The 22,486-nt window shown below is 50.7% G+C and overlaps 1 protein-coding gene and 1 long non-coding RNA gene across 11 annotated transcripts in view; one reads left to right on the top strand and one right to left on the bottom strand.

Annotated features, from left to right (window-relative positions):
* The window catches only part of LOC139017202 (uncharacterized), a 425,767-nt gene that overhangs the window by 47,484 nt on the left and 355,797 nt on the right, over positions 1–22,486 (bottom strand). The window lies entirely within an intron of this gene.
* Positions 1–22,486, top strand: part of MICAL2 (microtubule associated monooxygenase, calponin and LIM domain containing 2) — a 207,781-nt gene that overhangs the window by 80,267 nt on the left and 105,028 nt on the right. For all 10 annotated transcript variants that reach the window (XM_070425266.1, XM_070425263.1, XM_070425264.1 and 7 more), the window contains 5 exons: positions 8,061–8,268; positions 11,808–11,924; positions 13,485–13,586; positions 15,308–15,463; positions 18,139–18,239. In XM_070425266.1, coding sequence (XP_070281367.1) covers positions 8,061–8,268; positions 11,808–11,924; positions 13,485–13,586; positions 15,308–15,463; positions 18,139–18,239 — 684 coding nt within the window. The remainder of the gene's footprint in view (positions 1–8,060; positions 8,269–11,807; positions 11,925–13,484; positions 13,587–15,307; positions 15,464–18,138; positions 18,240–22,486) is intronic.

Genomic DNA, 22,486 nt, shown 5'->3' with positions numbered 1-22,486 from the left:
GAAAGTGGATGTGCATTTACTGAGATAGCAATGACTGGGAGGGGACCAGGGTTTTGGGGGGTGCAGTGAGGGTGGGGTGATCAAAGTTTGTGGATCTCTTTTTGGAGCTGCTAGGAATGACAGTGAGCTGTCAGGTATGAGTCTGGGAGTTTGGGGGCTGGGGATAACCTGCCTACAGATGACCTTCAAGCCGTGGATGTAAAGCAAAGGTCAAGAAGGGAAGAGGACCGAGATTGAGCCCAGGCACTCCCAAGTGCAGAGGTCAGGAAGAGGGGGACCAGCAAAGGCACCTGAGCATCTCTGGTCAACGCAGAGGGAAGAGATCCAAGAGAGTGGATCGCCTGTTTCCAATGCTGAGGAGCTGATGTCTTCACCTCTGTGTCTCTTCTCTCTTCTTACCATCTTTGTTATTGCTGTGGAAGCAGCTGTCCTAAACTAGTTTCATTCTACTCCAAATCCATAGTAGCCAAAGGGAGTCGGGGAGTTCAGACCCTCAGTCTGACATCCCGGCCCTCCATCATCTGGCTCCCTCCGAGAGAGGTTTTGTCCTCCCACCATTGCTCAGCACCATACTCACCTCAACTCACCAATCTCCCCATTCCCTCCAACCACCCCCTCCTTCTCAGCCTGAACCTCAGTGTGCCATTTCCTCTGTCTCTCCAAATCCCAGCTTTAATTCTCCACTCAGGGGCCATCTCCTGGATGGACCCTTTCTTGACCTAAGCCACCAACCTGTTCCTCCAGCCAATCCCTACAGTGGTCACAGGTGGTCCCAAACAATGCAGCAGCCATTGTCTTTGTTTTCCTTGGTCCCCAAAGGGACAGCTTCCCGAGCTGTGGGAACAGGAGCCTTCCCTGCATCCTCTATAGTCCCCCAACGTGGTCCCCCTGGTCCTCAGCATCTCAGTTGAGACAGGAGCATGTTACGACTCTAGCACATACTGTCCCCAGGAAACCTGGAGGAATTAACATAGGATTGGTATCTCAAGCATGAACTCTGGGATCAGAGGTTAGGGTCCCTGTTCTGGGACCGTGGTCAAATCATTTAACCTTCCCAAACTCAAGGTTTCTCATTTGCCAAATGGTGGCGAATCTGCCTAAGTCAGGATTAGTTCAGGGATGAAATGAGATGTGTTTCTTCTAGAGTGCTGAGCACAGTTTTTGTGCATCATAGTCAGACAGGCAGTGGTGGCTCTGACTTTTATTATGAATACTGTGGCTTTATGAACACTGTTACTACTACTGCTCTTCCCAGGAGGGGATGGAAGCCCAGGCACCAGCAAAGGTGGGATGGAGTTGGCACCGTTGATTACACACTCTGACATCTGAAGTGAAGGGACTTGTGGGTCTCTCCCCCTGGCACGGGGCTGGTCTGGGGGTGGCACCGTAGGTGGGGCGATGCTGTGCGGTGTGAGCAGCATCCAGAGGCAGGAGCAGAGCCCTGAGTGTGTACTTATACATTCCAAACCAGGGGCCTAAGTGTACCTAAGGCCAAGGGCAGAATGTTTGCCAGTAAGGCTCTCCATGAGATGCAGAGCCTGTGGTCACTGTGAGAGGTGGGCGGCAGCCAGGCTGGAAGGGAAGGCAGAGAGGCTGGAAAGGAAGGCAGAGAAGCTGGAAGGGAAGGCAGAGAGGCTGGAAGGGAAGGCGGAGAGGATGGAAGTGCTTCTGAGGAGTGTTACTGGAGAGCAGGCAGAGAGAGCAGGATACCTTTTCCCATTTCCTTCCTGTAACTGTCTGAGGTTAGTGAGGGGTGTGTAATGTTACTCAGGAATAACTGGGTGTGCTGAGATGCAGGGAGTCGGACGGGGCAGACATGTCAAATCGGATGAGAACAGCCCTTGAAGCACCACAAAGAGGCCCTTCCTGGCCACCCCCTGGCAGAGACTCCTCCATGGCTAGATGGCTAAACCTTAGGTGACTGCATCTCTCCTGATCCTCTCTCCGCACCGCACTCCTCCCCGTCCCCCCAACCCCCCCCCCCCCCCCCCCCTCATTAGCAGCATCCTGCAGAGTAGGGCTGTGAGGCCAGGCCCCAGGGCAAGCCCCTCATAATAGCATGTGGCTGGCCCCTTGGATATGAAAGCTCAGTCCTGTGATTCTGCACTGGGCTGTTTTGACTCGTGGTAACCCAGTAACAGTCAGGCCCTCTGCCTGGGTTAGATAAGCGGCATGTCCTGAAAGCCAGCAAGGCTGGAAACCACACCAGGAAGTGTGGTGGCACGTCCCTGGAACCAGAGCGATGCCGGGAGGTGGCCTGAGGGTCAGCAGGCTGGGAGGGCCACTGCTACCAGGGAGACGGCACATGCCTGACCCTGTGTCTCTTGGCTCGTCTTGCGGCCCGGGCACTGGAAAAGGCTTGCACTGACCATGCCCAAACCCACGACTGCCGTGGCACCTGCCAGAGCAGCTTCCCGGGACTTACATGGGCTCTAGCTCCATCCGCCTGCAAACTGCCACCCGGGGAGGCAGAGCAGGCTCAGCCCCGATGCGTACACGGGCTTAGACCTTCGTATGGAGGCCCCTGCGCGCAGCCTGAGCCCCAGCTGCATTCTGGAGGCCGCTCTGCACTCAGGAAAGGGAAGGACTAGAAAAGGCTTCACATCACTGACCCCACGCCCGAGGTCAGGCTTTACCGAGTGGTTCTGAGCACAGGCCTTGGACCCACACTGCCTGGGTTGGCATCCAAACTGGACCACTCACTGGTTCTGAGATCATGGAGAAGTTTCTGACACTCTTTTGTCTCTTTGTTTAACTCAAAAATGGGGATGAAGTGGGGACCTGGAGCCAGTGGCTTAACTTCCCCGTGCCTCAGTGTCCTCATTTGCAAAGTGGAGGTGATTGCGACAGGGCAGAGGCAGTGGAAAGATGGAATGCATAAAGGGATCAGGACTGTGCGTGGACAGTGGAAAGTGCTGGGCGGGCGCAGTACATTTAGACACGATAAGCTTCCTTTTCCGTGAGGTGCAGAGTCTGGGGGAGCCAGCTGGTGAACGCAGCCTGCATCTGCCTGCTGCCTCCACGTGCTGGCTTTCTGCGCACCCTCCCCGGAGTGTCCGCACACAGAGCTCCCCAGGAAATCAGAGGCAGAATTCAGAACCGGAAACCAAGTCTCCAGGCAGCTGGATAGCTAACCCCTGGCTTCGCCGCTGGCTCCCCTGTGACTCCTTCTGGGGACTGGATCCTGTTAGCATTCCTGGTGCAGTCCCAGCACACCCACCCACTGGTGGGCTGGGAGATGCACGTGTCACCAGGAAGTGGGTAGTGTTTGCGGGGTTCCTCTGGGATGGCACAGGCATCTGTGTGCGCTGGGGCCACCCCGGCCCTGGGCCTTGACTGTGGGCCAGTCCCCTCGTGCCCTCTTCCCGCCCCTCGATAATAGGAGGCCGACTTTTCCATGTGGTGTTTGTCTCTCCCTGCGAACGTGGAGGCCTAAGCCCTGCCAAACTTATCGGTACAATGGATTTCCTGCTGGTGTTGGATCGGCCCTGCTCCCCATTGGGTAATAAATTTATGTCGCCCGAGCGCACATATCTGCTGACGTCTGTGATGCTGGTGGCCTTGGCAGACCCCAGCTCCCCCCGCCTGGGTGGGAATCTGCAGACATAAACCCTGGCTGACGTGTACTGAGCGTCCCGGTTAGGCCTGGAGAGCCAGAACTGGCTGGGTGGTGAGGATGTGGGAAGGCCATTCATCTATCAACTGTTTATTGAGGCTCCTGTGTGCCCACCCCTGTGCTGGGCTCTGAGCAGACAGAGGATGCTCACGCTGACTTGGGAATCAGATGCAGATAATTATACCACGGGCAGCTTACTTCTGGGGTAGCACTAAGGACAGAGCCGGTGGGAGGAACGCACAGCCTAATTTGGGGCTGTGGGGTTGAGTTTTAATAAAAAGTTTTCTTTCCTGGCAGTAGTCCTCAGCAGGGATAGCCCGCTGGGCCCAGGAAAGGGGGACAGCTCCTTGGGGGTTGAAAGTATCAGAACCTTTGCATCCATGGTGTTTGGACCAGCCCAACATCCAGAGCACCCACTATGGGCACCCCCGGGATGCCCTCTTCTCTCCTGCTCCTCTGCCCAGGTGTGTAGCAGCGGGGGCATTTGGCCTCTCGTCAGAATTCCGAGTTCTCATGTTAATCATAACAAGCGTGTTCCAAGAGGGACTGGCCTGGCCCCTGCAGCCAGCCCTCTCTCCTGCCTTGGTACATCTGCACCAAATTTCCCCCCTGCAGATAAGTAGGCCCATTGGTATTTATTTTGACTTTAGATTGTGGTATGAGTGGTGTCTCTGCAATTTCAGGCCTGGAGTATATGCCGGGGCCCAGGGTGGTGGGAAAACTGAGCTTTCACGGATGGGATCCAGGTCTAGCGGGGGAGGGCGGGGCCAGAAGCAGTCCACCAGCGACTGTGTGCACGAAAAATGCACAGCAGCCCCCCAAGTGGTGGGAGGGGGTGTCCTGCCTTGTCCTGGGAGCAGTACTGGGTCAGGCATCCTGGATAGAAGGGTGCAGGAGGGCTCCCCTCCTTCTCCTCCTGCCCTTCCTCACCCCACATCCTCCCGCCCCCTCTCCATCTCTGGCCCTGGAGTGACAGAACTCGGCAAACAGGAAAAGATGCACTAACTGCAAAGAAATGCAGTGAATTCAAACCTAACCCAAAGCCAACCTCACAAGCGCTGGGGTTTGGAGTCTGGCTTTCGGAAGCCTGTCATGGTCTGGCTATGTCCGAGCGGAGCCCGAGGCGCTGGGGGCATGAGATAAGACGCGGAGCTGGCCTCAGGGGAGTTGGCTCTCGCCAGCCAGCTCCCACCAGAAAGGAAGCCCAGGGAGCTGCAGGCGCGCTGGAGGGAGTCCTATCTCAGCAGTGACTTCATTTCCCCCGGTGGGGCTTCCACAGACCCTAAGCCCCACGGGTTGGATCGTGGTGTGGGAGCTTTGATAGGCCTGTTTGCGCTTTCCCTTCGGGACGCTGCCGGCCCAGATGAGTGATAACTGGATGATGGAGTATTTGCCAGGGCAAGGGGAATGCGTTTTTGTAAGATAAGGTTGGATTCCCGGCAGAAGGGAAGTTTCCGAATGCCTCTGCAGTGTCCAGCTGCGAGGAGTGGGTGCAGCTCTCCTTCCCTGTCGCCCTGCTGTGGTATCCTGAGTTATTTACCCCCCCCCCCCCCCCCCACCCCCAGATGTATTCTTACCTCGAGAAGTTGCCCCAGGGCTGCCTGGGAGTAGGGCAGGGTGCTGTGTAGGGGTGTCTCTGATCCTCTCTGTCAGAATACTGCCCTTTTCTGCTGTTTTGTTTTTTGGTTTTTTAAACAGTATTGGTGCTCCTGATAAGATTTTGTTTGAATAAATGACTTGTGTCCCACATAACTAGCTAGGTCATTGTGTCTACCCTTCTCTCCAAAACGGCTGCAGCTTCCTTGGGGATTCTTGTTCAACATCACTGTGTCCATTAAGACCTAGCATGGGACTTGCACAGAATCCTCTTTGTCACCTCTGCCCACCGTGACCAGGCCTACAGGACCAAAGCCATGCCCCTACTCCTGTCATTTAAGACCTTCAGCCTCTGGCTCCAGACAAACTCTTCTTCTCCTCCCTTCCCCAAAGTATCCTTGTCTCCATCCATCTAGAACTTCTCTTTCTTTCCCTTTGAATGTTCTTTCTTCTTTTTATTCCTGGCAAACCAGAATCAGAACAGCATGGTGGGCTCTGGAGTGAGACCACCTGGATTTGAATCCTGGCTCTGCCCCTTTCAGTCTGTGATACCATGGGCCAAAGACTTAGCTGCTTTGTGCCTCAGTTCTTCCAGCTGTGCAATGGGGATGATAATAGTTCCTCTTAGATGTGTTGTGAGGATTGAGAGCAAAAACACATAAAGCACTTAAACCAGCGCCTGCACATAGCAAGTGCTCGACAAACATAGGCTGTGGTGGTGGAGTGATGATGATGATGATGATGATGATGAAGGAAGAGGAGGATAGAGAGGAGGAGATGATAGTGGGGTGATGTGATTTTAAAGACCTTCTCTGTGAAGTCTTTTCCAGCTTACCAGGTGGGATTAGCTTTTTCCCTTCTGGGCTCCAGATAGAACTAATTATTGATTTCTACCAGTGTGTGTCACACTTGACACCATATGCTTTTTTTCTCATATAATTATTTTGCCAAGATATAATTCACTTGCCATAACATATATAATTCAAAGCATACAGGTCAGTGGTTTTAGTATATTCACAAGTATGTTTGACCATCACTACGATCTAACCCCCATAAAAAGAAATCCTATACCCTTCAGCAGCCACTTCCCAATCTCCCCCCCTCCCCCCCAATTACCTTGCAACAACTAGTCTATTTTCTGTCTCTATTGATTTGCCTGTTCTGGACATTTCATATAAATGGACTCAGTATGTGTCCTTTTGTGTCTGTTTCTCCCCCCACTTAATATAATGTTTTCAAGGCTCATTCATATATCAGCACTTCATTCCTTTTTATAGCTGAATAATACTCTATGGCAGTGATGGTGAACCTTTTGAGCTCGGTGTGTCAGCATTTTGAAAAACCCTAACTTAACTCTGGTGCCGTGTCACATGTAGAAATTTTTTGATCTTTGCAACCATAGTAAAACAAAGACTTATATTTTTGATATTTATTTTATATATTTAAATGCCATTTAACAAAGAAAAATCAACCAAAAAAATGAGTTTGCAAGTCACCTCTGACACGCGTGTCATAGGTTCGCCATCACTGCTCTATGGTGAGGCTATAGCACATTTTGTTATGCATCAGCAAATGGACACTTGGGTTGTTTTGGCTGTTATGACTACTGCTGCTATGAACATTCATGTACAAGTTTTTGTGGGGGCATATGTTTTCATTTCTCTTCAGTACAAACCTAGAAGTAGAGTGGTCAGCTCATGTGGTAACTCTGTCTAACTTCGTGAGCAAAAGCCTAACTGTTCCAAAGCACCCGCACCTTTGTACATTCCCGCCAGCAGTGCGAGGGCTCCAGTTCCCCCAGCTCCTTGCCAACACTTGTTGTCTGTCTTCTTCATTACAGCCATCCCAGCGGGAATAAAGGGACATCTCAGTGTGGCTTTGATTTGCATTTCCTTGATGGCTAATGATGTGGAGCATCTTTTCATGTGCTTACCAGCCATTCATATATCTTCTTAAAGAAATGTCTATTCCAGCCGTGGGCAAACTACAGCTCGCGGGCCGGATCCGGCCCGTTTGAAATGAATAAAACTAAAAAAAAAAAAAAAAAAAGACCGTACCCTTTTATGTAATGATGTTTACTTTGAATTTATATTAGTTCACACAAACACTCCATCCATGCTTTTGTTCCGGCCCTCCGGTCCAGTTTAAGAACCCATTGTGGCCCTCGAGTCAAAAAGTTTGCCCACCCCTGGATCGTCTTCCCATTCGTTATCTGGGTTATTGGTCTTTTTATTGTTGAGCTGTAAAATTCTTTATGATAATAATTCCTTATCAGATATATGATTTGCAGATACTTTTTCCCACCTGTGGGTCATCTTTTCACTTTCTTCATAGTAGCCTTTAAAGCACAGAAGTTTTTAATTTTGATGAAGTCCAATTTATCTCTTTCTTCTTTTGTTGTTTATGCTCCTGGTATCACATTTAAGAAACCATTGCCTAAGCAAGGTCACAAAGATGTGCCATAAGCTTTTAAAAAGCAATCTTAGTTTTAATAACCCTACAAGGAGAGGGTAGCAGACCCATGTCACCAATGAAGAAACTAAGAGGTCAAATGCCAGAGCTGGGACGTAAGCCCAGTTCAGTCTGACTCTGAACCTCACGTATATCTAACCATGCCTCCCCCCAAGTCCCTTTACTTCTGCATCCCTCACTGGGCTTGGCACAGTGCCTGGTGCACAGCAGGTCCACGGGTGATGAACATTGGGTGGATGAATGGCAGGTCCTGACAGGCGCTTGTTTTGTCTGCACTTGCTGGTGGATTTGGGTGGATGGGGTTTGCTGCTGACCATGGGTTTGTGTCTACGATGCTAGAGTCACTGAATGTCTCTCTTCGCTCTCACCTCTGCAGTGTCTCATCGTTGGGGGAGGACCATGTGGTTTGCGCACGGCCATTGAACTTGCCTACTTGGGGGCCAAAGTGGTCGTGGTGGAGAAGAGGGACACCTTCTCCCGGAACAACGTACTGCACCTCTGGCCTTTCACCATCCATGACCTGCGGGGCCTGGGAGCCAAGAAGTTCTATGGGAAGTTCTGTGCTGGCTCCATCGACCACATCAGTGAGTGGCGACAATGGTGGCACCCCAGGAGGAGAGGGGGCTGACCTGGGGACACATCTCTGCATATTGAGGAGTCCCCAGAATGTTCCATCGTGCAAGTCCCTGGGAGCTCCACACATCCAACAGGCAGATATTTAGTGAAGGACCTGCTCCGTGCCTTGGGCCAGGCCCTGTGCTTGGCCCCCTAGGCTCTGAGCACCATGAGGTCAAGGACTATGGCATGTCTTGTTCACCAGAGTATCTCCAGAGCATAAAAGAGTGCTTGACACATAGTAGGTGCTCAATAAACTTCTGCTGAGTGAATGACTGGAATATGGAAAACTGAGGCAGAGGTACATAGCACACTCTGCACCGAAAGAGCTCTCCAAGGTTTTGTCATTAATGAAAAGTGCTTTAATAGAGGAGTCAGACTTGCTAGAGAAGTTCGGAAGAGGGAGCTACACAAAGCCATTAAATGGGCCAGGTTTTCAAGAGCCTTTTGGGCAAGAAGTATTGCCGGTTCTGGGGAACCCTGGTAGCTTTTAGGAGAGAGGAATGTCACCACTCCTCATACCAAGTTTTATTGCACTTTAACGAGAGGACATCATGATGATGTTCATTCAGAAAAGGAGGGGGAAGAGAGGACATGGGTTTCGGGGCCTGGGCCATCCCTGAATGCTTAGGTAGGGCGAGGTGGGAGCTGAGGCCCTTCTGCCCAGATGTTACTCATGCCTGGGTCTCGTGGGGCAAGATCTGTGCAGACGCACGTTGGGAGAGCAGCCTCCCTCCTCCCATAAAGGAAGGAGGTCTTTGGCCATTTTATATCTAGTCACTCATAAACGTTAGGGCGGTTCATACTATGGGGAGAGTTCAAGGTTTGAACAGATTTGACTCCAAAATCTGTCTTGCCCAGTTTTCCTGTGTGACTTGGGTCAAATTCCTTACCTTCTTCAAGCCCCAGTTTTGTCTCCCATAAATGTGATTAATGCCTGTCTACCAGGATTGCTGAGGATTAAATAAGGTCAAGTTTGTAATGTGCTTATCATTGTACCTGGTGCATAGTAGGTATTCAGGAAATGCTTAACATCTAATGATGTACAGTGAGCAAGAAGCAGCCAGGGTCCCCAAGTTTCAAAATTCAGAATTCAAAACATGGGTGGGAGGAGAATCCTGAAAACTATGTTTTTATGAGGACAAGAACTGATGGGAAATGGGTATGGGATTCAAGTGGGAATGCCTGGAGGGAATTATCAGCTACATGGGGTGTAATTTAGTCAGATGCAGGAGAACTTACCAGACGTGGCCCCGGAGTTTATTCCTGCTCTGAGATGAGAAAGTTCCATGAGTCCATTGGAAAGTAATTTGGATTTGCCCAGAAAGTTGCAGTGTCAGCTTTCAGGGTATTCCCTACCACCCATTGAAAGAATGTATGTTGGTTTCCACTTTACAACAACAGCATTGAGCACCGCTTTCTCATCAGACCTTCCCGAGAGGCAGAGCTGGCCACCAGCAGGCCTGGGAGGGCCCCGGGGCTGTCGGGCTGCCTTCTGGGCCAGCGGCCCCTCTCTGCTCCCAATTAACTCCTAGTCCTTGGGAATATCCCAGTGTGCGGGAGCACTGGCAGGACCGTGGAACTGAGACTCAGTGTGATCATTGTCAAGGGCAGCCCCAGTGCCTGTGAGAAGGGAGGCAGGTATAATTTATTGAGCACCTACTGTGTGCTGGAAACATATAGCCTACCATAAGGAGAGGCCAGGCCTGTTTCCAGGCCCAGCTGATCGGCTTCCTTGCAGACGGACCATAATCTCCAGCCCCAGCTGTATTCTGGACCTCAGCATTGCGCAGCTGTTCTCAACTTGTCCTGTGTCAGCATCTTCCTCCAGTTCCCACAGTGGCTGTTCCAAACCTCCACCACAGCCTCCTCATTCTTAGCAGCTGGCCTCCCTCCCATGCTCTGGGGAAGAGAAGCCACCAGCAGGCACTTCCCATTCCAGCCCCCTCTCCTTCCTCCTCTACCCGTGAACCTACTCCTTCTTTTCAACCCAATGTCAGAGGCAGAGCTGACCACCTCCTCTCCACACTGGTCCCTCTTGATTCCTTCTCCACTTTTCACCTGCCCCATCACTTAGTCTTCCCACTTCTCACCTCACACTGCCCCTCCTCTGTCCTTTGTTACTGCCCGTTACTTTTCTTTACTTCCAAGTATTTATTCTAGAAAGAGCTGTAGACTTCGTCTATACTCTCCATTCATGCCTCCTTGCATTCTAGTCTGATTTCTTCCCAACCACTGAGCTCATGAGATTTTCACCAAGGTCTCCAGAAGCTTCCTATCTCCCAAGTGCCCTGGCCTCCCATTGTCTCCATATTCCTTCATCTCTCCATGGGATGTGGTATTCTCGGTCCCTCCCCCTCTCTAGGCTTTCAGGACTGCAGCTCTGCCCCCAACCGCCATGCCCTGCCCCATCTGTGTACCCGTGTTTCCCCCATTAGAGGGGGTGTGTCCTATCTCCTGGACCTAGCATGGCACCTGGCTCATTGTAGATGTTCAGTAAATGCTAAATGAGCAAAGCCCACGAAATACAGAGGGACCCACAGAGAGTTTAAAACTGCACTCTACAGAAATATATTGGAGGCAACCATGTTTGTGATGAATAGTAGGGGACAAAGTAGAGAGACAGGGTGCCACATATTGGGGGTTTCAGATAAGAAGTCGAGAACGTAAGTCCAGCTTTTTTTGTTTGTTTGTTTGTTTGTTAATTCTCTCCTGAGGATATTTTTCCCATTGATTTTTCAGAGAGAATGGAAGAGAGGAGGGGGAGAGAGAGCGAGCGAGAGAGAAACATCGATGGTGAGAGAGACACATTGATTGGTTGCCTCTTGCACACACCCTGACTGGAGCTAGGGATTAAACCTGCAACCCATGAACATGCCCTTGACCAGGAATCAAACTTTTGACCCTTTGGTGCACAGGCCTATAATCTAACCACTGAGCACACTAGCCAAGGTATGAGCCCAGCTTTGTGGAGAGAATTCCCCACCTCACTCCTTACCCTGGATGGCTAGGAGCTTAGGTTTAGGTTCCCAAAGAATGAGCCAGTTGATGGCTGATTTTACTTGTGGCCTTTTACTCTCTCTCTCTCTCTCTACTGTTTTTTCATCTTTATCTTACTAAACCCAGAGCCCAGCTGAGGACGGAGGCAGGAGAGAGAGCCTCCATCATTACAGCATGATCTGACGGCTAGAGCACAGTCTTAGAATCAGACAGAGCTGGGTCCACATTCTAGTTTGGCTTCCATGTGACCCGGAGTGAGCAAGTCACTTAGCCTCGTTAACCCTCAATTTCTCATTGAGAAGATGAGAATAATTATCCTGAAGGGGCACTGTAAGGGTTAAATGAGAAGACACAGATACTTGACACATAATTAGCGCCCAGTAATGAGCATTACTGATACATTGCTATACTCAGAGATCACTGAGCAGTGATTATATAATGTTCTATATACAAGAGGCATCCAGGCATTGCTCCTTACAGCTCGTCTCTTTCCCTTCCTTTCTAACAGGTATTCGTCAGTTACAGCTCATCCTATTCAAGGTGGCCCTGATCTTGGGAGTTGAAATCCATGTGAATGTGGAGTTTGTGAAGGTTCTGGAGCCTCCCGAAGATCAAGAAAACCACAGTACAGTATAACTTTCCTCTTCTGTCTGGAAATGAGACATTGCAAAATGGAAATTACATTTGTAGCTCTCAATAATTCTTTTTTTGGAGCTTTTTTACATAATTTCATCAATGGCTATTTTACCTTTTTTGACCATTGCTATCACTTTAGGTTTGCTCTTCAGCTGTCAGGGGATATAGTATTAAGCCACAAAACCTGTAATTTGATTATCCTGCCACTTTGACAAAGGAAGTCCAATCAGGAGTAGGCTAGAATACAGATTTGGTTGTCTGATCAAGTTCATTCACATGCTCTTCAAGCTGTTTGTGTACACACAGATATGAGGATACACTTGATGTCCCTGCATGGTAGTATTAAAGTCCAGTAAAGAATGTGAAGTTTCTAGAGCAAGTATGAAATACATGTTCAAAATATTATATGGTATATAATATTTTTAAGCTTTTTAAAAATATATATATATATTATTGACTTTTTACAGAGAGGAAGGGAGAGGGATAGACAGTTAGAAACATCGATCAGCTGCTTCCTGCACACCCCCAACTGGGGATGTGCCCGCAACCAAGGCACATAACCTTGACCAGAATCGAACCTGGGACCCTTCAGTCCGCAGGCCGACGCTCTATCCACTGAGCCAAACTGGTTAGGGCGTATTATTTTAAGCTTTATTGAAGTATAATTTATAAATCATAAAATTCACCCATTGTAGTTATGTCTTATTTAGCAACCCCTCCTTTTTTAGGGTTTGTATGTAAATTCTGATGCTATATGTACACTATGATCAGAGGGTTTGTTCATGACGCCTTTGCATCATCCTTATTATCAAAATCTTCTCCTGCCTGGGCAGGGCTTTCAGTTCTGAGGCAGATCGTGTCAGAAACCTCACAGTTTCACACACGGCTACAACTCTGACTTCTCCTGTCTTAGCCGGAATATTGAGAACTTAGGGGAAGTGTTATTTGGCTTTTGTCGCTGGGCATCCATTAAACTCTGAGACCCATGTGCTGTTCATCTTCCCCAGACCTCCCGTGGATATTAAATTCTGATTATGGGTAGCCATCAAGGTTTCACTTGAATATGGTTTCATAAAAGACTGTGTGCTGCACAATGGAACATTTTGAGCATAATAAAGTAGGAAGTCAAACTGGTTTCATTACACCCTGCACATCCTTTTGGGTCTCTTTCGCAATGGAAGGGCCCTGAGGAACCTGGGGACTACGAAGAGAACATGGGAGAATCTGTTGAAAAATATAAGGTCCAAGTGAGACTGGTTTGAGAATCATTGAGGATAGACTCCCAGCCTTTACCTGTAGAGACCAGTAAAACCAGGCATGGGGTTGGCGCTGCTGGTTAACTTCATCTTGGACTGAACTGACACTAAAGCCAGAAGGACTCCAGATTCCAGTGTGAATCTGGACAGCGCTGGGTCTTTCCTGTGGAGGCTCTGTCTGGGGTGCCTACACCAGGTGGCATTGTCCCTTTCTCATGGCCAACACAGAGGGGGTATAATCACTCTTCCCGCTACTCTCTGTGCCAACTCATCTCCTTTTTCTGTCCTGGTAGAAATTGGCTGGCGGGCAGAATTTCTCCCTGCTGACCACTCCCTGTCGGAGTTCGAGTTCGATGTCATCATCGGTGCCGATGGCCGCAGGAACACACTGGAAGGTGAAGACTCTTCTTTTTGGCACCAAGGATGGGGAGAGAAATGGGAGGGGGTGTATCCGGAAGGAGGTGGAGAAGAGGGGGTGAGGTGACAGGTGCCAAAGCTGGAGGGGGTCTTGATAGAAGGGCAGACCACCCTGTCGTGCCTGAGGTGAGTGTCTAGATAGCAGCCATTTAATTCTCTCTGAACCTTGGTTTTTCCATCTGTAAAATGTGGAAAATCCAACCCCATTAGAGCATCGTTATAAGGGCTGGGGAAGGACTCCTATGTACAAATGCTTTGTAAAGGTTAAATGCCATGAAAATTAAAAGAAAAAAATCAACCCCCCTTTATTGAGCACCTGCCAACGTTCAAGCCGTGGTGCTAAGCACTTTCCTACTTACTTCATCTCAGAAAAGCATTTGTATACTATTAATGGCATCAGTTTGCTGTTGAGGATAATGCTCCAGAGGAGGAGCCCTGCTATTCTCATGACTTTTAAGCACATTCAGTGCTGGACAGGAAGACGAGTTTTGCCCAAACTGTCAGGGTGCAAAACTGCTTCTCTGAGTTGTAAACTTGGGAGCACATGTTTTCTTGGGTTAGGACCTGGTTAGGTTGAGAGAGGAGCCGCACTGCCAGGAAATGCCTCCAGGCACCTCCACCCCGGCCCCAAGACTAACTGGTACACAGGTTGTACTCACTGGCACTAACTGTACTAGTTTGAGACCAGGGGTTGTGGGTGAATCTTCCTAGGTGGCATCTCTTTGAGGAGCACAGGTCTGCTTTTCGAGCTTGCCCGGCTCGAGGGCTGCAGACAGCAGACGTCTGACTGCGGAGGCACCTTCTCTGAGGATGGAACACACTCCCCGACATAGGGCTCATCCGAGAGAATTCAGGGTGTGAGATTGGCCCGCCGAGGTCCTTCCCACCTGCTGTGGGAACAGTGCTGTTCCTCTCTCTCCACCTCATACCTGTTCCCCTGCAATCAATAACCAATATCTGATAAGGAATTTTAAAGCTGCCAACCTGGATATTGTGCTGTTAGAGTTTATAATGGTGTGAGGAAACTCAGTTTGAATATTTGAAAATTCGGGATTCATGCTTAGCTTGCGTGTAGTTTGGCATTTCGTGAACTTGAAGGGTGGGCTGGGGAGGACGAGCCATTTGAGCAACTTGGGACCAAGAAGGCAGGCCAGAGCAGAGTCTCTGAATCAGCACTATTAACATTTTGGGCAGATAATTCTTCATCATGGGTGTCCCCAAGGCATTATAGGATGCTTAGCAACATCCCTGGCCTCTACCCACTTGACACCAAGTGGTACCCCCAGTTGTGGCAACCAGAAATGTCTCAACACTTTGCCAAATGCCCTCTGGTGGGGACAAAATCACCCCCCATTAAGAAATATTAGACTAGAGAAAAATGGCCATTTCTGACCATTTTTGACAAAGTTCTAATGGAGAATGACTCAAAGGAGTGGGTGTACAGTAGAAACCCAAGAGTTTTAGTCAAAGGGATTTTTGACAGAGAGGTTTGGGAATCAGCATGAGGCTTGCTGATATGGTGAGGGGCTGTGGGGGCGTTCCCACAGCTGGCTGAAGACAAAGGTCCTGTCCAGCGAGTCTGCTGGGACCGTGAGTTTCGCTGACCGATGGACGTCGGAGGGCAGCTTTCTCAGTCATCTTTTCCAGCTTTCACACCAAGTCCAGAAGAAAGACCCACTCCTTCCCTTTCCCTCCGCAGGGTTCAGGAGAAAAGAGTTCCGTGGGAAGTTGGCTATCGCAATCACCGCCAACTTCATAAACAGAAACAGCACTGCCGAGGCCAAGGTGGAGGAGATCAGTGGCGTGGCCTTCATCTTCAATCAGAAGTTCTTCCAGGACCTTAAGGAAGAAACAGGTGAGACTGTCACCTTTCTCCAAACCAGGCACTGTCACTTCCCCGAGGAGCCACTGCCTTCCCCAGCTCTTGGGACTGGAATACTCACTCTGATTGAGTGGAAACAGGGATTTCTCCTTAATAACGGGCAGGATTCCTTCCAGGACAAGAGGGATTCTTGAGGGAAAGTTCTAGATGTTGTATGTGACTATAGATACCTACTTATTTACTCAGGAAACATTTACGGAATGCCCATCATGTCCTGGGATTGAATATTGTGGGATATAAAGCCAAAGGCTGACACGGTCCCCACCCGAAGCAGCAACTGTCCAGGGAGGGACCCCACGTTACCCCTCCTAATGCAGCCCGGTCGGGCTGTGCGGAGATCAGTGTGAAATTCAGGGAGCGCTCTGAGTGGGGAGCCAGTCACCTGGGGGTGGTCCCTGCAGAAGCCCAGGTGCCTTTGTGCAGTGTGCCAGCTGCCCTTCCTCCCAGGGGTCCAGGATGCCCAGGGAGCTTGACACTTCCTGGGGCCTTGAGGAACGTATTCATTTACTTACTTGACAAATATGCATTGAATGCCTACGAGGTACCAGACGGTGTTCAAGGGTGTGAGACAGAGAAGTGGACCAAACAAAACCCACTCTTGGAGCTCAGGTACCATCGAAGGAGACTGTCAGTAAACAAATGACGCCGCAGGTGGTCTGTAAGGAGGGGGGGGGGAAATAAAGCAGGCCGAGGGGAAGGTGAGGCATGAAACGCCCACCCCCGATTAAGACATTTCCAGATTTTTTTCCTTATTAACCTAATTTAAAAATCTCTCTCCCCTTGAAAAGGCAGTGCAACAACAATGGTAAATCTTTACACTAAAAATACTAGTAAATCATCCACACCCAGCACCCCCTGGCCAGGGATGCTCCTCATTTTCAATGCTGCTTCTCAGTGACCTTCCTCCTGCATCCCTACCTTTTCCGTGGACCTAGCTCCCTGATAGTGCCAATGCTCTTTGTTATTCTGCTTTTCTCATTCAGCCTCACACGTTAAATACTGTCCCTGTGGCCGCCTAGTCGTCCTGATGGTCAGCTTTGGCAGAATAGCTCATTCAGTGGATGTATTGTCACTGCTTAATTGTTTACTCCATCGGGTGACAAGCTGGCTGGCCACATGTTTCTGTCTTGCCTTTGAGCACAGCATCATTTAAATATCTTTCAATGGCTGAAGAAAAATCAAAGGGAAACTGTTTTGAGAAAAATTGAAAGTTATATGAAATTCAAGTTTCAATGTCTAAAAATAAAGGTCTATGGAACCCAGCCCCCACCCCATGTGGTTACCTCGTTGCCGGTGCTGCTTCACCAGGAGGGGCCGGGCACAGACCGGAGGGCCCACAAGGCCCAAAGTGTTTACTCTCTGGCTCTTCACAGAAAAAGCCTGCTGACTTCTGATTTAGACCTCTCAGTGACTCACTGTCGCAGCTAAAACTGCTTCTGCGGGATTGTTTGTTAAGCTAGTTTTCTAGGAACGGGGTTTGTTACTGCGCCAGACTCGGCCTCCCCTGGCCCCCGTGATGTGTGCCCACTGCATGACCCTCTGAAGTTCAGCACGGTTGCATTATTTTATTTAAAAAAAAAGGATTTCCTTCCCGCAGATTATGTCCCTTTGAATGATTTAAGAATTCTCCAACCCTCCCTTCCCCTCAAAACCCAGGAAAATAAATACTTAAATAAACCACCAACTATGAATTCTGACAGGACATGGGGTGTGTTTTTCCTCACGTCTGAACGAGCTTCCTTTAAACTCTGCTGTGGTCGTCACCTTTGGCCATTGTTTCACAACTCTGCCCCTCGCACACTGATAGCGCTGAGTTTCCTCTGATTCTCCGGGGGGCCCTCTGCCTTGACGGCTGTTTCCTATTTAGCAGTAATAACGGGGTTCCTATGGTTACCCAGCACGCCTCTGTGTCAACTGCGGATAATTGCCATGCGTCTGCTCCTCTCTGTCCCTTGGAGGGAGCCACGCCAGTGCTTCTCAAAGGTGAATCCAGTCGCCCCCGCGGCTTCTGATTCCGCAGGCCGGGCGGTGCCCTGGTCATTGGCGTTTCTAATACGTTCTCGGAGGCTCCTGGCTGGGGTCCCCACTTTGAGAAGCACTGAGCTAAGCTATCCTCTCATTTGTCTTAAACGCAGAAACCTAGTCTATAAAGCAGCGGTTCTCAACCTGTGGGTCGTGACCCCTTTGGCGGTCGAACGACCCTTTCACAGGGGTCGCCTAAGACCATCCTGCACATCAGATATTTACATTACGATTCATAACAGTAGCAACATTACAGTTATGAAGTAGTAACGAAAATAATTTTATGGTTGGGTCACAACATGAGGAACTGTATTTAAAGGGCCAGAAGGTTGAGAACCTCTGCTATAAAGCGTCTTTGCAATGGGTGGAAAGTGAAAAAAAGATACAACCCGGCCCTCTCACCTGAGTTGCTCCTGCCCCTGCACCTGGATTTCCACACAGAGCCAGGAAATGGTGGAAACCTCACGTAGCTGTGTTCGCTTGGGTAAATTCTGGCACTTGCCATGTCTTTAAAATGTATCTAGTGTGAACAGGCTGCAGGTAAACATGCAGGCAACGCGGAGCTCCTGGCACACTGGGCACCGAGCACGCACTGGGACTGAGCGCACACTCGCTTCTCTTTTCAGGGATCGATCTGGAGAACATCGTTTACTACAAGGACTGCACCCACTATTTTGTCATGACCGCCAAGAAGCAGAGCCTGCTCGACAAAGGGGTCATCATCAACGTACGTCTCTCTGGGCTGTTACGTCCTGCCTTTCCCTTTGTGCCCGGGCTGGCTGCATCGGCCAGTGTAGGAGCAGCCATGGTCCTGCCAGGAACTGAAGAAGGGGGGAGGGGAAGGGACCCCCCCCACCACTTTCCTTCTCCTTGGTGTTGCAAGAACAGCCCACACCAATGCATGCAGAGGCGTTTCTGCAGAGAACTGGGGCGGGGTTGGGGCGAGGAAGGCAGGGGCGGGGGGGCTGAGTCCTTAACCCGGGTGTTAGTGTGGGTCTTTGCCCCCTGAGAGATCACCTGAGTCTTCTTCTCCCCCACATCTCCTTCAGCCTTGCCCTCTTTTCTGGGAGGGCACAGTCATTGGAGGCAGATGGGGGCTTCTTGTCCAAGTGCGACAGAGAGATACTATCACTGTGAATTTCATGCTGTAGCCTCCTTGTCGTGGAAGGGGAAAAGCTCTTGTAGTAAAAAAAAAACAAAAAAACAAAAAAAAACTTGAGTTGAGCCCTGCCTGGTGTGGTTAAGTGGTTAGAGTGTCGGCCTGCATACTGGAGGGTCGCCAGTTCAATTCTCGGTCAAGGGCACATACCTGACTGCAGGTCTGATTCCCGCCCTCATGCAGGAGGCAACCAGTCAATGTGTCTCTCAAATTGATGTTTCTCTCTCTCCCTCCTCCCTTCCACTCTCTCTAAAATCAGTGGGAAAAATATCCTCACTCTGCAGGTGAGGATTAAAACATTGAGTTGAATCTTGGCTCTGCCACCTGTTAACTCAGGGCGGCGACTAGGCTGCCTAATCTTTCCGAACCTCAGTCTTCTCGTGTGCAGAGGAGGAGTAATAGTTTCTGTCTGAAAGGGTGGTTTGGGAGAGCACCTTTAAAGATGTACACCGAGCACCTGGCACCGCTCCTAGCACACAGCGGATTGCAAGTTCCCTCCACACCTTCTCCGCCTGCTTTGGCACCTGTTTTTTTGTCCTGCTGGCTTCCTGGCGTCTGCTTCTCGCCTCCATGTTTTCCTGCCTAAACAGAGGGCAGGGCTGGGAGGAAGAAGCATAGAGTGGTGAGCCCTGGGCTGGACACGACTTTGATCAGGTGTTCAATCTCTCCTGAGCCCCTGACCCTGCCGCTCCTACCACAGCCTCGAGATAAGTATCTCAGTCCAGGGTCAGCCTGCTCTCCGTGCAGGCCTACAGCCGAGCAGCATGGTGACCATTCACTGCCACTTGTCCCTATCTTCTCGCCAGCCTGAGCTGGCAGCGGCCAGATGGCACTCATAACCAGCCCTCCCCTGGGGCCAATGCCCCAAGCAGGAGGGTGGGGACCTGGCAAAGGGACGGACCCCCAGGAGGCACTGGGATGACAGTCCACCTGGTCCAGCTGCTGGGAGGACCCAGGGGGCCTTGCAGGGCAGGAGGTCACATTGCTCAGTGGTTGGATGAGAACCTAAGTTGCCGGAAAGGAGGTGTGAATGAGGGAGTGGGTTGAATGAAGTCAGCTGAGCACCTCTGGTGGGAGCAATGGCTCAACATGGGGTGCCCCCTGCTGCCCTGGGGGGAGGCAAGGCGGTCTCCCCTTCTTTCCTCTGCTCCCAAAGTTGCCACCTCTGTCGGGATGCCTGTGTCAGATAGTGAAGGACTATTTGGGCCAGGGGTGCAGGTGCAATGGGTACTTTTGTGGGGGAGGGGTGCCTGTGTCAGCCCATCCCTGGGGCATTAGGCAAAGTGTGACTTGCGTTTCCTGGGTCCCTGGCTGAGCACTCCAGCCTCTGGATGCTGAGCTTCCCTCAGGTTACCCCAGGGCACTGTTCCAGGCCATGACATGTTGTTCATGGCGACTCGATTCCTTGGTGTCTGAGCCCCTCCACCTCCCATCTCAGGCTCTCTCCATCGTGGCTCACTCTGGTCCCACATATTGTAACTATGGAGGAGCTGGGAGCAGACCCAAGCCCGTGCTTGTCCTCACCCAGGCCTTTCCTCCCCGCCAGAGACTCTGGGAGCATCTGCTGAGCTGTGCTGAGGGGCCTGTAGGTATAAGACATGGACTCTTACCTAGAAATTGGCTGGACATGGGAGAACTGGACACCCATTCGGTTCAGGAACGCTGGCTCCAGTCTCCAGGGTCTAGCTAAGCTCTACAGTATTTGCATAAGCTGGGAGCCAAACCTTGTGTCCTGAGCCACTTGAATTAACATAAATCTCTTGCTCCTGAAGGAATGGCAAGTCCTCCCCACGTGGGTCAGCATCCTCCCACAGGCACACAGGAGGTGCCGAGAACAGGCTCACTGAATGACTGATTGACCTGCTTCCCCTTCTCTTCCTGCTCATCTCTGGGCTGCTTTCTACAGCTACTGAAGGGAGAGGAACGTTTCTCCTCGAGAAACCATGCCTCCTGGCTCCCAGCTGTGCCCACCTAGCTCTCCCCCACAGGGAGGGGCCCACCCCCCGGACCCTGCCTCTGCTGGCCCTCCCACACGCAGGCAAGGATTCCGGGATGCAGCGGGCTTGGTCTCACCATGACGGGAGCATGGTGGCCAGGTGTGCGAGGTGGATGCCCATCACAGCTGGTCTCCCGAGCCTGAGTCCACCCTCATTTGAAGCACTGGACAGGCCTTGCCCGGCCTTCGCTTCTGGACTCCAGCCTCTTTCTAGCTCACCATGTGGGGTGACCGTTCTTCCGTTTGTATTACCCACCTTTGCTCGTTTTTGCTGCTTCCCTCTGCTGCCCCACCTGTCTGTCTAGCACTCAGCCTCGCTTCAGTTCCCTAGGCCTGTGGAAAATGGGGCCCAATTTCATCCCCCTGCTTTTATCGGAATTCAGAACTACTTCCCCATGCCTGCCCACTTTCCCCAGAGCCTCAGTCCCACTTTTTTCTTTCTTGTCCTTGTTTCTACCCCCTCCCTAAAGTTCTCCTTCTGCCATCCACTCACTCACCTGCGACCTCCTGCCCTGCAAGGCCCCTGGCTCCTTCCAGCAGCCCCGGGCCAGAGGGGCTGTCATCCCAGTGCCTCCTGGGGGTCCGTCCTTTGCCAGGTCCCCACCATCCTGCTTGGGGCATTGGCCCAGACATTGCACGTTGTCACACCCACTTGTCGCCTGGTCCACCTCCAGGTGCTTGCAGCATGTCTTAAAGAGGTGGCTTTCTGAGACCCATCTGTTGATGTTTCCCTGTCTCCTTTCCACTCCTGCAAGGGAAGGAAGTGACCATGTAAGTGTAGGAACAGGTCTGAGAAGGAAAATCAAATAGCTGACGCTCCAGCCTGGACACGGTGACCTAACAAAGCGCTCTTGGTCCAAGGCCAACTGGGGGGACGTGGTGTGAGTGTGGAAATAGTAGAATTCCCGGGACGAGGTATTTGAAGGCATGGCTATGGGGAGAATGGGCCCGGTAGGTCACTCTGTTTGTAGATGAGACTGTGCCTTCTTTGTAAAAGCTCTTGCTGGTGCCTTGGGTGGGTCCAGGCTGCACTCCCCACAGGCTGCATTCTGTGTCATGGTTACTGAGGAAAGGAATTCCCACTCATTGAGCCCTTCCCACGTGCCTGCGTCAGGCTGGGGGTTCCACACGGTCTCATTCAGTCCTCACACGGCTCTGTGAACTGAATTTGTTATCCCCATTTTACAAGTAAGAAAATGGAAAGTCCGAAGAGTTTACTAACTTACCCACATTTACTCCGTCGGTACACAGCAGAGGTGGGACTTAACCTGTTGCTTTCAAAAACCCAAGGCCTGTGTCGGTCTAATACACACTAGTCCCTGCCCCGCCTCCCCCAGGGATGTGCACCTTCTGTGTCACCTTTTGGGAAAGATGGTCTTTTAGTTTCTTTAGCCACAGGATGAGCAGATTAGACTTGGGAGACAGCTCTCCTGCAGGTCCCTCCAGAATGGGTATCCTGGTCCTCTAGGCTCAGATTCTCCACCCGCTGGCAGGAAGTATAGCAGTTAATACTGTGAGAGCAGGGCCCTGAGCAGCCTTCAGCCTGTTGAGAAAAGGGGAAATGAATTTTGGAGAGCAAGTCTGAGTGATGGCAAACACCCATTTCTTTTCTGGTCTCGTTTGACCACTAAACACAGCACATCTGGACCATATGAGCTTAGCTTAGTTCATTGTACACTCACTCTTTCTCACTCTTCTCTCTTTTAATTTCACTGAAGTTATCAGGAGAACCAGCCATATGAAAGATGCTGCTGTGTTTGCTGCAAGACCATTAGTATGTACAGTGTCCATTACAACACCATGTTCTCTGTTGGAACCC

This window comes from Myotis yumanensis, unplaced genomic scaffold (assembly GCF_028538775.1).
Source record: "Myotis yumanensis isolate MYYU_CA2020_CCGP unplaced genomic scaffold, mMyoYum1.0.hap1 SCAF_10, whole genome shotgun sequence".
NCBI classification, from domain to species: Eukaryota; Metazoa; Chordata; class Mammalia; order Chiroptera; family Vespertilionidae; genus Myotis; species Myotis yumanensis.
Note: the sequence above shows the minus strand (reverse complement) of the source record. Positions and strands in the feature narration are given on the sequence as shown.